General features: G+C 39.3%; 1 protein-coding gene and 2 non-coding genes across 3 annotated transcripts in view; 2 read left to right on the plus strand and 1 right to left on the minus strand.

Annotated features, from left to right (window-relative positions):
• Positions 1 to 6,270, minus strand: part of aspm (assembly factor for spindle microtubules) — a 37,429-nt gene extending 31,159 nt beyond the window's left edge. The window contains exons 1-4 of the mRNA XM_055221458.1: positions 5,902 to 6,270; positions 4,341 to 4,484; positions 1,872 to 3,270; positions 805 to 894 (exon numbers count right to left, since the gene is read on the minus strand). Of these exons, the coding sequence (XP_055077433.1) occupies positions 805 to 894; positions 1,872 to 3,270; positions 4,341 to 4,484; positions 5,902 to 6,168 (1,900 nt within the window). The 5' untranslated portion in view covers positions 6,169 to 6,270. The remainder of the gene's footprint in view (positions 1 to 804; positions 895 to 1,871; positions 3,271 to 4,340; positions 4,485 to 5,901) is intronic.
• A 497-nt stretch (positions 6,271 to 6,767) lies between these two features.
• On the plus strand, positions 6,768 to 6,839 carry trnah-gug (transfer RNA histidin (anticodon GUG)). Its single transcript has one exon. It is a non-coding gene; the product is annotated as a tRNA-His (tRNA).
• A 2,683-nt stretch (positions 6,840 to 9,522) lies between these two features.
• On the plus strand, positions 9,523 to 9,594 carry trnah-gug (transfer RNA histidin (anticodon GUG)). Its single transcript has one exon. It is a non-coding gene; the product is annotated as a tRNA-His (tRNA).
• The last annotated feature ends 12,819 nt before the right edge of the window (positions 9,595 to 22,413 follow it).

The raw sequence follows: 22,413 nt of genomic DNA on the forward strand, positions 1-22,413 counted from the left end.
TGGCAAAAGTTCTCAAAACTATTACGTATCTCTATGTATCTGACCTAAACTGCACTGTATAAATGCATCGTTTCATATCATTTTCTGCATAAAGACAGATTAAACTTGTGATTAGAGATGGACTGATATGTAGACTTTTTAACATATGGGCTATCGGCTTAAAAATCTCCAGCACAGGCCGATATTTTGTTTTGGTCAACCTGCTATGTAAAAAATACACACAATACGCTTTATATTAATACTTTAATACAAAGAGAGATGACTACACAGCACTCTTATGTCATTTAAATTTACTACAAACTCCCCTCAAGCACATTTTTACCACAAATCTGTAGTTTAAAAAATCTGCCCAACATATTGGCCCAAACATATCGGCAGACCTCATCAGCCTTTTTTTTGTGGATTCTAATCAGTGGCCATGAAAAAACCCACATCAGTCGATTTCTATATGTAAAAAGACAGATTAGACTCAAGAATCACAAGTAAATACCAAAAATACCAAATCTTCAGCCAACTCACTAACTTCTCCTTTCTGCTGTTGGCTCATTTAAAGCTTTATAATCAAAAAATGTGTAAACTAATACACATTTTGGTCGACTAAGACTCCGCCAACCGATTAAATCGAATACAACACAAGGCCAATAATCATACTGCGTAATCTTTTCTTATGGGACGCCGTGTGGGAAGGGTCATATACTTTACTTTTGTGTTTATTTATTTTTTATTTACACCATTTGTGAAAAACTAAATGAAAAAATACATAGTCAAAATACAGATGTACATGTATCAATAACATGTACTCACGGCGTGTAGAGGGTTTGGTGCCTGGAGCCTTTTGGTGAACTGGAGCAGCTGACTTTACCGCTTTCAAAGAGGAAACTGCACGAACTGAACCTGAAATTATAGTAAAAAAAAGGTAAATCAAATGTACTTCAAGTATTGTCAAAGTACATGAAGTATGTTATCACAGACCATATGTCACTCGTGGTTATTCCAAAATCCAAAAGGCATATTCACAATGTATGCTTTGGTCATGTGATCGTGCAGACCATTTCCGAGCCCATTAAAAAGTTGTATTATTTGAATGGTTATATAAAAACACATTGCACTGTACACTGAGATTACATATAACTGGATTATTTCCCAGTTTTAGACCTACAATTCCTAATAATAATGTTATTAAAAGGCCCATATTACACCATTTTCTGATCCGTTATAATGTTGTGTCCTTATTAAAAACATACTTGGAGTTGTGTTTTGCTTCATTCACACATTTAACACACAAAACCTAAATATTTAGGCCCACAAATTGCCAATCTCTACTGAACTAAAGGTAAAAGGCAGCTGTGAACTTGAAAACTACCACTTCATGACATCACAAGGTGGAACAGAGCATTTTGAGCTTTGGAGATACAGACGGACTAATAAAAGTGTTACTCAAACATGTGTGAATGAAACAAAACACAACTCCAGGTCTGTTTTTGATGAGGAAACATTTAATACCACAAACGGCATGTGATCATCTTTATTTCAAATTAAACTAGAAACAAACAGACTTTTTACTTTATGTACTTTTGTTGATTTGCAATATAAGTTTGGAATACAAATCACATATAAATTGAGTATGTATTCCTTTTTATTGTTAATCCCGTATCTGTGCAGCATTTTGGAAACCGTTTAGAATTACTACATAAAAATACAATGCATTTTGATGTACAACAATGACTATCTTATAAAAGCCCCCTCCATGACTTTCAGTTAAAGTTCTTCTATGAAAGGTTTCTAAAGGGGGACTCCCAAAAAGCTAAACTGAGTGAACTGTTTTTAAATGTTTTGCAAATACATAAAAATCTATGCCAATATATAACTACCTGCAGGTTTGGGCTGCTGTCTCTGCACTGCTGTTCTCCTCTCCTTACTGGGTTCACATTTTACAGTCAGGACTCTGCTTCTTTTGATCCGCTCTGATTTCCCAGCACCCTCTGCTTTTGCGTTGGAGTTGACCATTAGAAACTCTTCACTCTTCCTTTTCTGGCCTTTCCCTGCCACGTGAATCGGAAACAATTCTGGCGAAGACGCAAAAAACACGGGAGGCTGCATGGACACAACTGGCATGATATCGCCTGTGGACTGGATCACTTGTGTCGTCTCTTTTGAAGGAGCTGGTGTAAACGAGACAGAAACTGGTTGCTCTTGTGAGGGACTTTTTGCACACGAGACATGATGACCTTCAGATTGAGGAGAAGTCACTAGAAAGACTATAGGACTTGGTGAAGTGGGCGGGGTGTAGACTTCATGCTTGCCAGCTCTTTGCTCATCTTCAACTCCTTTGTCCAACTGTACAGTCACATTTACATTGGAATTTTGACCATTTGCTTCTGTATCGATAACTGGAAGACACGGCGTTCCCGAGCGAGATTCCCCCTGACTGCTAGAATCGCTCAGCTCCAGTGTCTTCTCCAAAAGCCTGCGTCTTGATTTTTTTATTTTCCGTCCACTCAAGGGATTCGCCTCAACTGGTGCCTTGGGTTTTGTCACGGTGGTGGAAGTAAACACTTTGACTTCTTGAAGGAGGACTTTTTTGCCAACCAAGAAAGTCAGCCTGGGCTCATCAATTGCCGGAGTTTCTGGGTTTATTTTAGCCTTGAATTTGCTGCTTTTCGACTCCAGTGAATCAGAGAATTCGCTGCAACTCTGAGGCGAGCTGTTGATGGGACTTAAATCCGAGTCTATAAGGGCAAGTGCTTCTTTTATGGACAGGGTTGGCGTGTTGTTTAGTGGAATTTCCGTATTTATGGGAGCTCTGCATAGTGGGCTTTCAACTGGGTCAATTTGTGGCATTAGTTTTTTCAACCCGTCCGGCGTGCCGATCGGTGAAAGCGTTTTGTTTAGTATTTTCGTGAGGTCCTTATTTTCAGGCAAGCTCAAAAACTCCTGGCTATTTCTTGGTTTAATTGTTGTTTCCGGCACCCGACACACAAAAGGTGAATTTTCTTGCATGTTACAGATGTCATCCTGGGCAGTAGGAACCAAAAAAAGTGTCTGTTTGTCATTGGGATTTTTTTGGGATAGAGAGCGTTCCCGTTTTGGCTTTTCCTTGTTGAGGGAGGCCAGTGGACTGCGAGGCTTATCCCGTTTGTACTGAGGCTTCCTGGACACTTGGAAGGTCTTGTTAGCCGACATCTTTAAAGTTGGCTCTGCCCTCTTCACCCTGGGACCAGACACCTTTCCCATCGCTGGTTTATTTTTGATAGAGTCCCAAAGAGTTTTCTGTAAACAAAGAAAAGGCAGATGAATATTTGACTGATAACTGGGGCTGACATAAGAATTTCTCGGTAGCCCAAAACGTGTCTAAAAAGAGGGCGCTGTGGCCAATGTATCTGACCCAAACTGCACTCCCAAGACTACAAATGCACAGGAGTTTGTGCAAAAACAACTATTTATGCAGAAAAAGCACTAGGAAGCGATGTATTTATATAAAGACAGATTAAACTTGCGAATCATGAGTTTAATCTGCCTTTTTACATATAAATACCACAAATAGCAAATCTGTAGCCAACTCACTCACTCACTTCTCCTTTCTGCTCTTGTCCCATATTAATTCTTATAATCTAAATAAAATGACTGGAGATGTAGCTTTTTTCTGCACATTCGATTACCGTCTACCCATTTTATCACAATACATGATATTATTGTTTATCTGTCCCATCACTAATTGTGAATTAAAAACACATCATACAATTTGATTTGATACGAGAAAGGATGTCGATGAAGAATGAAAGAAATACCACAGTTTCATAGCACCAGTTCCATGATTTTCAAACACAATGCTCTTTACATAAAAGTTGTTACAATATTCATCACATTCAAGAATCTGAAAAACATGTGACTATGTAAGATGGAGGCAACAGACACATTTCCCTATAGATTACCTTTTGGATATTTCAGTTAAATAAAATGTAAATCCACAAATGTTGAACATGTTCCTTTCTATCAATGACCAAACCCAACATCTCACTGTATTACAACAAAAATGTACATTTGAAAGATATTAATTTTAGTTGCTCCTCCCCATCTGTATTAAATAGTATTGGCCAATATAATGTAGTGATGTCATGTGAATCCCAGCACTAAACCCAGCAATAAACCCTGAAAAAAACAGTTGAAGATTTACTTTTAACTAGCGTATTTTTCCAGAATGTTTCAGGTGTGTGTTGTACGAAAACTTACTTTTTTAATTCACTGGTCTAAATTAAAAAGAAGAATCTGGTTATCAGACTAAAATCAAATAGTAAAACTGGTTGTGTTTTAGAAATTGTTGCAATAAATGTTTGTCGTACCTTTTTCCTCTTGGGCGCCTCTGCTCGTCCCAGGAGTACAGCCTGATGCTTGACGACCCCATTTGCGTTGAATATAATGAGCTCCCGAACACCACCTTCTTCAACTGGAGTCCATGTTATCGTCAAACTCAACGATCCTTCAGCCTAAAAATAAAATATATTAGCCTTTGAAAACGTGAAACTCTGGACCAGTTACACAGAGAGGGCTATGGTGACTCCCTAAAGCCAATATTCAGTCAGTTTTATCTGACATCTAGTTGTTTTGTTTGCGTACCTTCATTTTATTTAAGTTTATATAACCCCAGATGCCTAGTTTGTGAACTTTGTTTGCTGAAAATTCCAATAAAACTTACTGATTCAGTAAAGCAACCTGGAGTATACACTGATGTCACAAAATTACACTTTGTTGCCCATAGTATTATCATAAACATTTAAAAGTAACTGGGTACTCAACGTGATGCACATTTTTCGGCATTATAACTTTAAATGACTTTCGAAATAATGTTTTTCTTCCTTGAAAATTTAACTCAGCAGTGCACAAATATGTGCTCTATAAAATTACATGTGGTTTTAGAATGAAGTTGTGCTTCATTTCTGTGTTTAAAAAAAAAAAAAAAACACTAAAATGTCCTGCTTTGTGACTAACACTCTTTCTTTTGTAACCAATTTAAATCTAAAAAGATATAAGCTGTTTACTGGTGTACTCGAATGTGTGTACATGAGCAATAACACGTTTGAAAAACACAGTTACACAAAAACCAGAAGGAGCTCATCTGACATGCAGCAGGGGGCGCTTACACTTTTCTGAAAACATAACATGCACCAGTTTGATGTCTTGTGGTGTGATGCCATTCTATTTGTTAAAACGTTTTTCTTTATATGGGACAGTTATAAAGTCATAAAGGGCTCATACTGCACTATTTTCTGATCTATGTTATAATGTTTCCTCATCACAAACAGACCTGGAAATTTGTAGTGAATGTCCAGTGGGGTGACAGGAGAGGCCACACTGCAGGGCATGGTAAAATGTCTCTCAAAAGTAAGAGAGAAATTATTGTGTAGTTTCTGTGAAAAGGCTACAATTGTACAGCTGATTTGGTTTTGAAAATCATTCTGGCAAGACTGAAAAAAGGTGTTACACCCAAAAGTATCCCACTATAGAAAGGACTGATCAGAGATAAAATATGGGCAATAAGCAACATTTATATTTCACAATTTCTAAGATTATAATGACCATATGAAAATAATTTGTGCCACATCTATGGGGAAGTGGAAAACATTATTGTGCATAGGATCTGTCACCATGTTTGAACTGCAAATAAGAGCTAAACACCAGTGTATTATGTGGATGATAAAACTATGCATTTACAGTGCATAAGGACAGTAGCACGTGCATTATAATAAATCAGTGTTAAGTTCTGCAAGGAATAACATGAAAAACTACAATAAACACCAAGTAGGTCAACTTTATATATGATTTCAGTAGAATTGTAGCTGCTGGTGATGGTCCTGGATGTGTGTAGTTGTTGTCCTATTACCTTTTACTGGGCTTGCAACTTACCTCGATAGTAAACGTGCTATAATCCACAGAAAACCCTTTATTTGACGCGATTTTCTCAACTATCACCACCGCTTCGACATCTTCATTTGGGTTCTCAATCCTCAAAACTGCAGACTTAGACGTCCCGAGTTTAACTGCACCAAAACTTACAAAAGGAGCTTTGGAAAACTGTATCAGGCTTAAAACAGGAATATCGTTTTCTTTATCCGCTTCTTCGCGTCTTACCGGGCTAATATCCCAAACTCCATTCTTTGCCGTAGTGGCCATTATGAACACAAGGTCATTTCGATAAAATAAAAACGTTAAAATAAGTAAAATCCGTAAGATAGCGCGTAGGAGCTAGCATCACTTCCTTCCATCAAATGTTGTGTGAGCGTGAAGCTAGTTTGAAATTTAACCGTGGGGAACAGACAGCCAATCAGAATCGAGGGTTGGCACGCCCTGACCAATCACAGATCAGAACGCGCACAATCCGTATGAATACAGCAAACGCAGCCAATCACAAGCCAGAATCCGGTTTAAACTGCCACACAGGCCCCGCCCTCAAAATAATCGTTAAAAAAAACAGATGCTCGCTTTATTTATTTATTTATTTTTATTTTTTTAATAAATAAAACAAATTTGTATTGTGTTGTCTTACATTAAAATAATTAACATCACAATTAAAAGTATATGAATAGTTCAGCCTATCGTAGCTTAAAAGTGCACAGTGTGGTAAACTCGTGTGGACATGTCTTTCCACTGTCTTTGGACTCAAGCGCCGCCCTGTTTTTATAAACTGTATTTAACCTTCTGATCGATCCATGAGTTAATCGTACATTTGTGTGTTTTAGTTGCAGGGGAGTCTTTCAGCCCCAGGGTAGCTCGCCGTGATCGTATAGTGGTTAGTACTCTGCGTTGTGGCCGCAGCAACCCCGGTTCGAATCCGGGTCACGGCAGTATTTTGAAACAGCACATGGACATACAGTATTTCCATATATATGTATACAGTATCTCCATCAGACTCATACTGCAACTCTAAATATGTTCTGCCTGTTGGTGTTTGTTCTGTTGCATGAAGAACAGATGCACAGGGATAGTTCTGTAGATCTTTATTGTTATTGTTACAGCAACACAGGGTTAAAGTCAGTGTCCAGCAGAATTCAAAAGAGAGTCAAGTGAGTAGTGATGTCTGAAGCTGTCTAGTAGAGTCTGAAGCAGTGCAGTAGAGTCTGATGCAGTCTATAGTCTTAAGTGGTGTCCAAAACAGTGAGATTATACCAGGGTTTTTATACTACTACAAGAGTTGAGGTTAAACATTCTATAGACAAGAGATTCAAAGCAAAGTAGAACAAGGTGAGTGTTTTATAAACCTTCCAGAGTGAGGGTCACAGAGGGAGGGGCTACAGATTTCCAAACAGATAACCAAAATGACCATAACAAAGATGTTATCATCCCTTAGTGTGATATATAGCCACAGATGCATGGGCAACAGAATGTTTTGCACTTTTGTAAGTAAGAAATGTATTACATTTGTACATTATGCACATACCCAATAGTACAGATGTTATAAAACAGTTCCATAATTGGGCAAAGTGTTGATGCAATCTATTGAAGATCAAATCATACTTCATCAATTTCTTTCATGAGAATCCATTAACATTTTTATGGTTAGTATCACTCCTTAAAATGTGTTTTTCTAAGTAGCATTTGCTCTACTTAAGATTGACCCATCCAGAGCCTGTCACGGACCTCAGCTTTTACCTGACTCATTAAAAACTCACTCTGATCACTCTGTTGTGGATGCAGCAGCTATGTAGTTAGACTCTGTAACATGAACAGGACATTTCTGACACATGTGACAGTATAACAGAGCTCTTAGATTAGACCAGGGGTGTCCAAACAAATATTTTTCAAGATATGTCCCTCGGTGAAAAGAGTTTGGGCACCTCTGGATTAGACCTATCTATGTTTGACATTACTCAAGTGAGATATGGGCAACAGCCAAATGAAAGCTTGGGTAATTAGCAAAAGACAAACATTGTTAGACAAAAAAATCATGTCTTATTCTTTATGTTAAGCAAGAATTTTCTATTTTGTCTTTGCCTTATCTACCACTGCAAACTCTAAGTGTCAAAGTCAATTTTACAACAGACTCGACTAGAGGAAGAAAATGTCCACAAGATGGCAGCAGGTTATTAAGAATGGTTACATAAAACAGCTCACTACAAGACAGATGAAAGGCTAACAGCTCATTAAGACTCTGCAACTTAAAAAAACAAAACAATACTTGACTGAGAAAAACAAGCTAAACTCATTCCCATTTAGACAAAGAACCTATTATTTTAAAAGAAACCCAGCTAGTGCATAGTTCTGGTGTATTTTTAATAACATTAACACCCAGATCTGACAAAGTACACAAACTGTGGGAGACTAGTTGTAATATTATGTTGTTACGAGACACAAATTTCACCGTGGGCACTTTAGCACAACAGAACAAGCATAACCGAAGACGTCAAAAGTCTCGCCGTGTTGATGGAGATGCTGAATATTTGCAGAGCTGTCGATATGAGCCAGTCTGCAGTGAAATGGAAAAACAAAAGGTCATTATGTAAATCCAACAAACAGCACATTTGCTAATACGATTTTGAAGAACATGCAAATCTGCCTCTAGCTGTTTATGATCCTAATGGTGTTTTCTAAGTATTTTAAAAGTGCTGTGACCTATTGGTGAATGTGAACGCACTGATTGACATCTTTCAGGAATCTTTCAGTGCGGTATTTATTGTGAAACATTGTGATTTTTTTTACAATTTTACTTTTGAAATCCATACATTGCATTAATTCCCACAGTCTCATAGATTAGCACTAATGTATCTGACCATCTTTATGAAATCAAACTTAAAAATTACTTATCTAAGCTTGGACTGGAATCAAACTGGACACTGAAATGGTCAATATGAGGGGAAAAAAGACACTTTTTTTTTTTTTGTCATATCACCTAACCTTACTCTTGAAAGTGTATAGGGCCTATTTTACAACAGAGAAACCAAATGTCCACAAGATGGCAGTAGATTAAAAGGAAGACAAGCAGGTAATGGACCCAAAAATGAGACCTTGATAGTTATTGATAGGGCAAAAAACAGAATCTAGAATATACCTTAAAAGAAACATGCAAATGCAACATAAAAGCTCCAAAAATCCTCTAAAAACCTCACTTTGAGCATACCTGTCGAATGTTTGATATGAAAGCTCATTGTGGTCTAATGTGTTGATGTGTCAAACTCAAGGCCCGCGAGCCAAATGTTGCCCTCCGCATCATTTTATGTGGCCCTCAACAGGGTTAGTTAACAGGTATGAAGGTCGTAAAATCTCAATTTATCAGGAGATACGTAGTTACACAGACATATTTTTACATATAGGCAAATGCATATGCAATATTAGTAACTTGAATAAGTAATAAATACAGAAGCAGTTAATTAACAAGTTAAAATTAGTTAGATTTATTTTATATCTATATCTTTGGACTCAAGCGCTGCCCTGTTTTTTATAAACTGTATTTAACCTTCTTTTCGATCCATGACTTAATCGTACATTTGTGTGTTTTAGTTGCAGGGGAGTCTTTCAGCCCCAGGGTAGCTCGCCGTGATCGTATAGTGGTTAGTACTCTGCGTTGTGGCCGCAGCAACCCCGGTTCGAATCCGGGTCACGGCAGTATTTTGAAACAGCACAAATTTGAAACTGTACTCTCTGTTGGATGAAGAACCACAGAGATGCAGAGGCACAGGGATCGTTCTGTACATTAATCTTTATTGTCGGTTACAGCGATACAGTCGGGTTAAAGGCAGTGTCCAGCAAAATTAAATTATTGGCCGATGAGAAAATCATTATATACATCACATATACACAAAGTTGTACATTTAAAAAAAAAAAAAAAAAAAAAAAAGTTCTGTTTTTGGAAAGTAAAATGGTCAAAAAAGTTTATTTCATTCATGATTTCTGACTTGTTTCTGCTGTATAGTTATAATTTAAGATATGCCTTTATTAGTCCCACAGTGGGGAAATTCCAGTATTGCACCGCACAGTTAAAGAACAGAAGGAAAATGGCACATGCAATAAAACAAGATAATAGATAAATAGCTTATAATCATTTAAAAAATTGATTTAAAAATAAACTAAAAATAGACATCTCTGTTATGACACCTGTGGATCATTATGTTGAATTTTGGATATTTTAAATCGCAATATTCATCTAAAACAAGGTAATAAAACAAACAAGTTGGCTGATTTCCGCGTTAGAAAGCTGCGGTTCCCAATGAGAGGCAGGCCCGTCAAGAGAAATTTGGGGACCAGGGGCAGAAGAAGGAAGTCTCCCATGGGCCCTCTAATACACTGAGGAATCCTCCACGTATCACAGATTAACAAAATAAAATTGGAGAATGAAGTAAGTACAGAGTAGTGCGCTTGTACCGGTGAAAACAGGGGTTGATTGGTAAAACGGGATCTTAAAAATAAGCAACTAAATGAAAGCATATGCACTTTTTGCTTTAAACTAACACAGTGGTTCTCTTTTGCTAAAGAGACACTATGGAAAAAATTTAAACAGGGATGAAAAGACAGGCGGAGACAGACGGAGGTAATGAGACGCACGAAAGTCACCTGAAAAGTAAAGTCCAGCTAAACATTGAGCAGGAGCTGAGAGTTGCAGTGTCAAGCTTCAAACCCTGGTTCAAAAAAGCTGTGCCCTGGAAAACGTGCTCATTGCATTAATCCTGACTTCTTCATTTTAATAAAGAAAAAAACAAAAAAAACAAAAAAAAAAAAACAGGACAAATTGTTTTATTTATTTTTGTCTTGTTAATGTTAATGTTTTTATTTAATTTTAATGTTTTAATGTGATATTTATTTAATTTTAATGTATTATTTTGATATTTATTTAATTTTAATGTATTCATTTGATGTTTATTTAATTATATATTTTTTATTTGATATTTAATTAAATTTCATTTTATTTTATTTTTTCAGTAAATGGTTCAATCAGTTGTTCAAAAATGTCTATAGTTCAAATAAGGTGCATCATTTTTTCTTCTTCATAGGGGGGGCATGATAGAAAATAATTGAGAAGCACTGAACTAACAGAACGTATTGTATCAATAATATCGCCATTGCAACAGAAAGCTTTGTAATCAAATATCACATTTTCTTCTCATACGCTGATGTGAAGGCACCCTGAGCGTCACGTTGTCTTTCAGTCTCTACATGACGTGATTGTCATGGAGTCTGGGTGAAACGCCCGGGATAATCTCACGGCTCACTGCCCCCAGAGGCTGCAGCGTGGAGGGGGGAGCGGGTACACGTGTTCACCCTGCTCCATCAGCAGATCAGTGTCAGACCGCCACACTCTCTGCTCCCAGACGAAACTAAAGCACCGGGCGTTTCAAACTGATCTCATAATGATGCATGAACAGAACGGCGGGAGGACATGCGACGGCTGCAAAGTCCCACATGCAGGATCATTGAGAGAGAACAATTGTTAAAGAGTTACGTCAGAAATTGAAATACAATACTGCACGAACGCTACAAGAATGCCAATATATATAAAACAGCGTGCACATCGCAAACGGTCACATTTTTATAAAGTCATTTTCCACCTTCAAGGGTCAACTAATGATGTTTATGTCCAGATGTCACGTTTATGTCCGCCAACCTTCAGATCAGTGGACTCTATAGCAACTGAGCTACTGTCGCACATTTCTTGAATATTCTCGTCTCATTCGGAACGTGATCTTTTCCATCTATCCATCCATTTTCTTCCGTTTATCCGGGGCTGGGTCACGTTGGCGGCAGTCTAAGCAGGGACTCCCAGACTTCACTTATCCCAGACGTGTCCTCCAGCTCCTGCAGTGGGACCCCAAGGCGTTCCCAGACCAGCCAAAAGACATAGTCCCTCAAACGTGTCCTGGGCCTCCTTCCAGTGGGACATAATCTATAACCAAACTCTTTTAACCTGCGATAAGTAACAGTTTGGTGCTTTCTTGGTGCTTTCTTTACTTGTAAATCGACATGTTTGTTTGGACATAAACTTGCTAGCCGTTGCAAATAGGAAGTGAAAATGGACGCGCTTCCTGTTCCATCGACGCACTTCCTGTTCCATCAACTCCAATTCACTTTACACTGCCTCTCTCTGTAACTGCTGTGTCAGGTTCGTCATTTTGGTCTTAAAATGTTCGTATTAACCCGCTCTACAGACAAATGAGGCACCTCCAGTCACATTTTCTACATAAAGTTTGCTTGTAAATCTCATCTGGCCTTTACGTTTGGTTCACAGTGCAACAAAAGGAAAAATATCTCATGACCTATATTGCTCTTCTGCTCTTTCTGAGTAAAAAAAACCCCAAAACAAAATCATTAAACTGTCCATCCGTGGAGACAGCGCTGGAACAGAGGGATGTTTGTTGAATGGAATTGTCTTAAGTCCCGGTGGAGAGAAGGAAAACGTTTCTAAGTGTCAAGGTAGACTCCTCACTTCTCGACGGAGCTAGTATTTTTCTGGGGAAATTGCCTTTGCGGTTTGGCCATTTGTGTTTCTGAAATTCTGGCCTTCAAGAACAAAAACATGTGTTCCCTTTCAGTTATTCACCAAAATGTCAAGTTTTAGGCAAGGAATAAGGGTAGAAAATTTGAAAAGAGAAGTAAAAGGGACGTCAACGTGAAATTCGCTCAATAGACGATTTGAAAATGTCAGCGATTTGGTCATGAATGAGAATATTATTTGAAAGAGAAGAGATTTGTGGCGTACTGGTTTCTTGGCATGTGAGGAAGAGGTGAACCAGCCCAGCGAGGTCCGTCCTAATGAATCAACGGCAATATCGATTTGGAGCCGAGTTTCATATTTGGAAATCCAACTGTGAGCGTCATAGCAACCGAAGAGCCAATCCGGAGCAAGGATGTTGAAGCAGGTTTTAGCAACGCCGTCAATCAAACCTTCCTCGTTGAAAGAAGGTGATTTTTCTGTTATTAATGTTCATGTCTTGATTCAGGGACACAAAAGCGAACCAAAAACACTGAGATCATGTGCAGCAGGTTAATACGAACAGTTTAAGCCCAAAATAACGAGGCGGACTGCAGCGTTTACTGAGCGAGGAGTGACAGTTCTTCAATGTAAAGTGAATTGGTGCCAGAGTCGATGGAACCGGAAGCGCGAACTTGATCACTTGAACACAACTGACTCATCAAACACACTTGTTACTTTTAAGATACTGTATTTGGTTATATTTAGTCAATTTAGTTCAATGCATCAATCTACTCTTACCTGAATCTCCACATGGTCCAGACAAAGAGGGGGCGTGTCCTATGTCGGCCATGTTTAAAGGCTTGGATGTGGTCGTGGGCCGGACCATGTGGAGGAAGAACTGGTTTAAGTTTGTTTATTTCTTTTGTTTCAGTGTCTTGTGTGTTTTGTTTCAGTGTTTTAAGTGTTTATAGTTTATTTTTTACACTTTAGTTAAAGGATTGTATTCCGGGGGTAGGTGCTTCCTGTGTGGGGGGTATATTAGCAGTCCCAATTAGACGTTCAGGGAGACATCAGTGTAGCCAGGGCACATGTGGGTTTTTCTCCTTAGTTTCTTAATTTCTGTTGCTTTGTTAAGTTGAGCGCAGTTTACTTTTTTGTATTTTTGGTCCACGATTTACCACGGTGCTCGAAATACATTTTGTATTCCCCACTCTATGGTTGGACTGCTGTTGTTTTACTTTTGCTTTGGTGTGTTACGGCCTACAGTCGCCTTTGTGTTCAGAAATTAAACAACAAGAAGAACTTCGGCGCGTTTCCTCACACCAAAACGCTACAATAAGATAAAACTTTGTATGTCCCACAATTGGGAAATTACAATGTTGCAACGCAAAGGTGAAGAACAGCAAGACTGGACTGTGACCTGGCAGACTGGATCCTGGACTATCTCACAAACCGGACACAGTTTGTGAGAGCCAAGAACTGCGTGTCTGATCTCATGACCTGCAGTGTGGGGGCGCCCCAGGGCACTGTCCTCGTGCCCTTTCTTTTCACCCGTTACACTGCAGACTTCAGACACAACACGGACAGCTGCGTCCTGCAGAAGTTCTCTGATGACTCTGCCATCATTGGCCTCATCAAGGATGACGACGATGTGGAGTACAGAGGACTAACACAGGACTTTGTGGACTGGTGTCAGCAGAACCACCTCATCATCAATGCAGGGAAGACCAAGGAGATGGTGGTGGACTTCCGCAGACGCCACTCTACTGCCCCCTCAGTGAACATCCAGGGAAGGGACATTGAGAGAGTGGACTCATACAAGTACTTGGGTTTTCATCTGAACAACAAACTGGACTGGACTCACAACACAGACGCACTGTACAGGAAGGGCCAGAGCAGGCTCTATCTCCTGAGGAGACTCAGGTCTTTTGGAGTGAGAGGGCCACTCCTGAAGACCTTCTATGACTCTGTGGTGGCATCATCCTGTACGGTGTGGTCTGCTGGAGCAGCAGCATCACAGAGAGGGAGAGGAAGAAGCTGGACAAGGTGATCAAGAAGTCCAGGTCTGTCCTGTCCTCTGGACACACTGCAGGAGGTGGGGGACAGGAGGGTCCTGGCTAAGGTCATTTCTATGCTGGGCCATGAGTCTCACCCCCTGCAGGACGCTCTGTCTGCCCTGGAGAGCAGCTTCAGTGACTGATTCACCCTCGCTGTGTGAAGGAGGTTTCAGGTCTTTCCTTCCTGCTGCTGTCAGACTGTACAATGAACACTGTTAACACTGAACATGTGTCATTCAACCACACCTATGTGCAATACTCAAGTCACTGAACCACACCTATGTGCAATACTCAAGTCACTGAACCACACCTATGTGCAATACTCAAGTCACTGAACCACACCTATGTGCAATACTCAAGTCACTTTACGGAGATGTTACATTAGAGTCTATTTTTAGTTTATTTTTAAGTCTATTTTTTTAATTATTTTAAGCTATTTATCTATTATCTTGTTTTATTGCATGTACCATTTTCCTTCTGTTCTTTAACTGTGCGGTGCAATACTGGAATTTCCCCACTGTGGGACTAATAAAGGCTTATCTTATCTTATCTTAAAAAAACAACATGTAGGCTAATCTAAATTGGCTCTGTGCACATTAGCGCCTGGCAGCCTCACTGTTAGCGGCACTACTTCCTGCTCAAATGTGTTTTTTTCTGATTCCCACTGAAATAAATGCACACTTAACATGTTAACTTAGAGTCTTTTATAGATGCAAGCTCATCCTTTCCCTCCCCTGCCACGTTTGAGTCGCTGTTTTAAATGTAGTTAGCCCCCGTAGTGATTTATAAAGCCTAATATGGAACCATTTTCAATTTAGTCTCATTTTGAACAGTCTGTGGTCGCCATTTGCACATTTTTAGTCGAGAGTAAATGTGGTACGAAAATGGGGCAGAAATGGGGGGAGCTCTGGGGGAGAATGGACTATTCTAGGGGAGAAATAGTGCCCCCTCAAGTGAATTGCACCACATTATGTTCAAATGCAGAGACTTGTGTACAAATTAGTAGTGTGCAAATTATAAAATAGATGAATATATGCTGCAATCATTTATCAGAAACTGTGTAGTACTAAAAAGAAGTTGTTATTTGGTCCTAAATTGAACCTCTTTAAGTCCTTTTGTGAACTTGGTTTGGTCCTGCTCTAGTTCCAGGTTTAGTGTGGCGTTTATTTCTGGATTAGTCCCAGTTTTGACAGAATGAATGACGTCACACTCACTTAGTCCACTTCTTTATACATATACACAGTCACACATATAAAAATCTTTATATTTGCACCTTGTTTCATATTAACCCTTTGCTATTAGAGTTACTGTAATTTCCGGAGTATAAGACGCACTGGAATATAAGTCGTACTAACCAAAAAATATATAATAACGAAGAAATATATTTCACATATAAGTCGCATCTGAGTATAAGTCGCACCCCTGGACAAACTATGAAAAAAGTACGACTTATAGACCGGAAAATACAGTATATAGAATTTTACTGTGATAGTTAGTAGATACTAACTACCACGGTAATTACTACGGTAATTACCAGTACAAACAGCAGTAAGTACTACACAAAGTACCAGTAATTACCAGCACAGCTACCATAATGTCTTGCTTTAAAATACAGTCAAGTCTCACTGGTAATTACTATGATAATTACCAGTACAAACAGTAGTAAGTACTACGGAAAGTACTGGTAATTACCAGTATATACTACAGTAAGTACTGTAGATAATACCAGTAATTACTAGTGCCAGTATCATAATGTCTCGCTTTAAAATACCAGTTGAAGTATTGATAGTTACCAGTATGTATCACTGTTATGTTCATTAAAACGTAATTTATGTAATTTATTTGTTTTTGTTGTTATTGGAAATGTCTTTTCAGTCTGTTTGTTGTATCAGTGTGAAGTTTGTCATAATAAAGTGTTTGTGTTTTCAGTTTTGTCTTGTGTATTTTCTATGAACTTATAATGAAATCAAACATTCATCTGCCTCATAACAACATGTTCTTTAAAACATTCACTTAATACGACACACTGCAGTAAGTACAGTACTAGTACCAGTAGTTATTAGTGCAAGTATCAATGTACCACTAAAAGTACTGCTGTAAGTACCACAAAGTACCACTATTAGTTATACAGTATGTATCAGTAAGTATCAGTATAAGTACCAGCCAAAGTACCACCATAAGTACCATAGTAACTACCCCAGTAACTACCACTGTAAGTACCACAGTAATTACCAGTCAAGTAACTACTAACTACCACGGTAAGTCCTGGTAAGTCCTGAACCATATTTTAAAGTACCACCAATAAAACAATACAATATATACATCTGGGGAAAATGAACATTTTTATAACCAAACACATTCAAAGATGAATGTTTTGAGCTTTGTAACATCGTAGGCTCACCCAGTCTCGAGTGAGCTCTTAATTACGGGTCTATCAGAGGAGAAGCTGCTGACAGTGCTGCCTCCGCTGGGGTCAAAGGTCGTCTCTCCTCCTGTATCTCTTCAGGTAGATGTCGGGGCCACTCTGCCTTTGACAAATGAGCCTTGTTAGGTGGCAGTGTGTCACCCACGGGTGCCCCTCGCGCTGTCAGCCTCCATCTGTGCTGTATTCACCTGCAGCGGAGGAGCGGCGGTGGAGGGGCATCAGTCTGGGTGACACTGTGGGGGAGGAGGGCTGTTATTGCCTTTCTGCAGCCACAGTCCAGGTCAATTCGTCCTCTGCTCCTGTGTGGACAGTTTGCAGTTTGAAGATAGTGGAGGATAAGCTTTTTTAAGTTGGGCGTGTTTCAGAGCTAGCTAATGTGTAATTGGGTTTAACGATTAAACACCAGGCAGAATGAACTATCCCAGACTCATGAAGCTAACGGTTAGAGCACCCCCTGGAGGCCAACGCACAAATGCAGCTTAGAGCAAAGTTTTACACTTTAAAGGTCCTGTATTACACAAATTTGACCCATGTTTTAATGTTATCTCTTCAAAAACAGACCTGGAGTTGCGTTTTGTTTCATTCACCAATGTTTGAGTAACACTTTACTATTAGTCTGTCTACATCTCTAAACCTCAAAATGCTCTGTTCCACCTTGTGATGTCATGAAGTGGTAGTTTTCAAGTGATCAGCTCCTTTTATTGTACCTTTAGTTTAGTAGAGATGAGCAAATCCAGGGCTAAAATCATTCAAAAGATTCTAGTGAAGGTGTGTGGAGTTTAAAAACACAGTGGAGCACTTCCTGTATTACCACATGATGACATCACAAGGTGGAATGGAGTGTTTTCAGTTTGAGAGAAGAACTCAACGTAAATGTGCAGGGTTTGTGCGTTAAACATGTGTGAATGAAACAAAAAAACACAACTCCAGATTGTCTGTCAGAGAATAGTGTAATATGAGCGCATTAAAAAATACTCCGTTCAGATCAAAAACATTTTTCTGTGGGGTCAGGGGTTAGAGAGTGTTTGATTTAAAATTATCATAAGATATAAGGCAGTGGTGGATGAAGTACTCAATTCAGTAACTAAAGTAAAAGCACAGATATAGAGATAAAAAGTTAATCAAGTAAAAGTATCAAATGAAAAAAATCTACTTAAGTAAAAATATTTAAGTACCTGTTTAAAAAAGTTCTTCACATAAGTGTTAAATTTAATGATGCATATTTTGGTCAACAGTTGCAAAGCGAATTCATTTTTCAACTGTTTCTCATTTTCTCAATTCTATGTATTTATTTTTATTTCCCCAAAGCTGAAAAAAGCGTGAACTCAAAAACAGGATGTTACCACGAACATGGTCAAAATAACCCATTAAATCATATGAAAAGTACTTTTTACTTCTCAGTCTAGTTAAAAAATGTAGAGGTAGAAAGTATCCGCTCTCAAATGTAGTGAAGTAAAAGTAAAAGTACAGATATCTAGCACAGTACTTTAATATTTGCGCTTTTTTTGCGGCTTTAACTGGCATTTAAACATGTGTCTATATTTGGTAAAAACACTGTCTTTAAGTACTGGAGCATCTTCTGCGGACTACTAACTAAAGAACAAAACCAGCGATATTTGAAGAACTTTAAACTGTGCAGGAGAAGCCTGGATTTCTAACTATGACGCAACAATCCTGGACAAATCGACTCTTGAGTGATTTATGAGTCTCAGAGCAAAACGACCTCGTAAACATGATTTTTGATGAGGGAAAAACAATGTAACTTTGTGTGTGCTTTAAAAGTTGGTAGGACTCTTCACACATCAGACCTGTAACTTTTATCATTTCTATCAGAAAGGTTCCACAGTGCACATTTAAACTAAGGAGAGGCCCGTGCTGACTGCGTTATCATCTGCTCCCATTCATCTCTGTCATCGCACGCTACTTTTTTTAAGCCGTAGCCACTCCTCCTCACCTTTGTTTTCTGTGACTTCTTGAACTCGGACACTATTTTTATTCACACCGAGGAGATAACAGATAAAAGAAATGGAGATACAAAACTGAATATATAAAACAGCGTTGTCTTCTTCAAACTTCCTCAAGACCTTGTGGTTATATTACTTTTAATGACACGAGGGAGACGACCTTTGAACAGCCATAAATGAATAAATAAAATGCATTATTAAACTCGCTTTTTGGAGAGATTTCAGGCTCTCCGGTCACACTGTGGGCTTCTGCCTCCTGCCTACCTAAGGATATAAGAATGCATAATGGAGCTAAGGCATGTTTCTGGATATACTGGCGCATATTCTGCAGTGAAACGACCTGCCGACACGGGGAGAATGCGCCAGCTGATGTGCGGAGGAGAGGAGTTGGGAGCATTGATCACTCAGCCGGCTCCATTTGGTTTGCAAAGTAACAGGGAGAGGATGGGGGCGCTGGCATCTCGAGTGGAGCCGCGTGGTCATTAAAAGGTCCCATATTACGCAAAATTGACTCTTGTGAGGTTTAAGCCGTGTTTTAATGCTGTTAGCGTCTCAAAATCATACCTGGAGTTGTGTTTTCTTCGGTATAGTAGGCTTTTATTCGGACGGGGACGGTGCACAGAACAATACGTCGACCTTAAAAAAAACACAGATGTACAGTATGGCGCCAGGTTATAGCGAAAATACTCATTTCCACTTGTAGTCCCAGGACAGGCTGATGTTAAGGAAGAGTAACAGTTTGGCGTAGGTGGATGAAAGACCTGTAAACATATTTGTCGTAACAACTGACAGGGGGAGCAAAGATTCAGAACTCGGGTAACAGTTTAACAATGTTTATTTGCGGATTGTAATGTGCAAATGAAGGTAGACGGATTAGACGGTTGAGAGCAGGATTGTTTGCTGTAGTATTTGAGCGGGTCGTGGGCAGCGGGGTCAGAGACGAGGGAATCTGTACCGGTCGCGGAGAGCTGGGTCGGAAACAGAGGAGCTGAGGAGGAGCAAAAAAAACAAAAAACATCCAACTTAGAGAAAAGTAACAAAAGAAAAAACATGAGACTGAGCCAAGCAGAGCTGTACCACTGTGGATACTTGGACGATCTGGCACTGAGTGTCAGGTCCACGCTCCCTTTAGTCCTCCCCAGGTGCAGCTTGATTAGTGATTAGTTGCAGGTGTGAGTGGGAGGAGCCAGAATCTCCGCCCTATGTTCCTTTGATGAGACAGTGAATGCAGCGTATAGAAGAGTTATATTCTTACACAAGTGAAAAATCCCGCCTTTGACCAGAATAAACTGACGACAGCTCAAACATTTAACATTTTTTGATGAAGAAGCTGATGGATGATAATGAGTAAGGTTGTATTATGGATAAGGGTCATGTTTTATGTATTAGTTTCAAATTTACTATTGTTTTGGACTTTCGGCTCTTTTGGATCAGTTCATTTCAAAGAGCCGCTCAAAAGGCTGGCTCTTTTACAATGTTTTTTTATGCGACAGAAGCCAACGTGAGAACTTGTTTTGTCTACAAACTAATCACGGACAGAACCGGTTCAAAATGGTTCAAACTGAGCGTGGGAGTGTGATTAAAATGTTTCACTAAAATAATAATTAAAAACTAACTGTTAATATGTTGCTAGATATGTTTTTTTGTGCACAAATCTCCCACTTTTGTCACCTGCTCGGCTTCTGTTCTGATTCTTGTGCTGGTTTAGCGTGAATCAGTGTAAAAACATATGAAAATTAGAAAGAAAAAGATTTGTTTCTGTTCAAAAATAAGACCCGGTTCCGCTCGTTCACGTTAAGGAACCGTTCAAAAGAGCCGAGTCTTTCACGGACGTCGCATCGCTAAAGCTGAGAGAGCAGAATCCGTGCTAAAGGTGACGTAAATGGGCTTCTAAAGGGGGTGATAGTGACAAAAACCCGCAATATTTAAATTTATACTTTGCAGTGACATCGCGCTGGTTGTATTCTACATGTATGCCTATGGTGGAATGTTCAGCAGCTACTATGACATTATTGCTTTGCCTGAAATGGAGTCCGGCAGATGACAGGCCCGGGACCAAGTTAAAGGTTGGAGAAAGGATGTATAAATACGTCCATCCATCCATTTTCTTCCGCTTATCCGGGGGCATCAGTCTAAGCAGGGACTCCCAGACTTCCCTCACCCCAGACACGCCCTCCAGCTCATCCAGTGGGACCCCAAGGCGTTCCCAGGCCATCCAAGCATGTCCTGGGTCATCCCCGGGGCCTCCTTCTTCAAATACTGTACTTAAGTAACATTTTCCGATATCTGTACTTTACTTAAGCACATTTTACAGTGGATATTTTTTACTTTTACTTCACTACATTTGAGTGCACGTATCTGTACTTTCTACTCCACGACATTTTTGAGCTACACTGAAAAGGAAAAGTGTTTTTTTTATTATTGTTTGAGACCTGCTGAAAAAGCTGCAGGTTTATTTTTTATCAACTTCATAATCTGAGCAAACAAAAAATGACATTAAAACAGCTTGAAAAAAACAAAATCCAGCACAAATCTGTATCAAAATCACCACATCTGAAGCTTTAATAGATCTCAAACTCTGCGAGAAATACTTTTACTTTTTACTCTTTAAGTCCATTTTTAAACAGGTACTTTAATACTTTTACTTGAGTATATTTTCGCTCTAGTATCTGTACTTTTATCTGTTCCTCACACACTGAAAGACGAGACTCCATATTGACGTTATAAAGAATTCCATTATTATCCCGTACCTCTAAAAGAACATTATTATGCCGGAAAAACGCTCCAAACTGCTGAGCACAACTTTTAACTTTATCTACGAAACATTGCTTTTCCACATAGTTTGCAATAATTTCCTTCACGTTTGATTTGAATAATAATCGTTTCCATTTATTATCAGAACTATAACAGAGGCACTTTTCCGCGCTATCTCTGCCGTGCCAACCCAGCCTCTCTCCTCAGTTCTAGCATGAGCTCATTGGAAAAATGGGAATTGTGATATTATCATCGAATTAAGATAAGGTTATTTAAACACCGCGAGGACTTATTACACCTAAGAGAAGCACGTTAACCCATCTCCCGCTGTTTGCGCTGGGACGGTCCAATTACTCCCCCGGGGACTGGTCACTCTCACGATATGAAATTGCGTCAACCGCTATCAGCCAAGGTCAGCCGTAAAAGACGTTCAGGTGGAATAAGCTCCATTTTTCCGACGATGTTTACCCAGAATGCCACGGTATCCAGGAAGTGTCCGCCGTACTGTTTCAGCACGGTGGAGCTCGAATTATTACCTTTGCAAATGAGGTTAAAACTACTCGAGATTCGATTGTAGAAAAGGCGGTAATTAAAACGGACTCAGCTGCGTCTCGCTTCATTCTGGAAGCTGAGGTTAGACAAAAAAGGATTGACTGGCCTTGTGCGCAAAAAGACATGTTTTTTGTCGCTATTCCGTCAGGCAAAAACGCTTTATTTTGCTGTCATTTGGTACACACACGGATTTAAGTGTTTTTGGTAACATCTTTAGACACTGATCCCTCGTTTATCGCGGGGGTTATGTTCTAAAAATAACCCGCA

This window comes from Periophthalmus magnuspinnatus, chromosome 4 (assembly GCF_009829125.3).
Source record: "Periophthalmus magnuspinnatus isolate fPerMag1 chromosome 4, fPerMag1.2.pri, whole genome shotgun sequence".
NCBI classification, from domain to species: domain Eukaryota; kingdom Metazoa; phylum Chordata; class Actinopteri; order Gobiiformes; family Gobiidae; genus Periophthalmus; species Periophthalmus magnuspinnatus.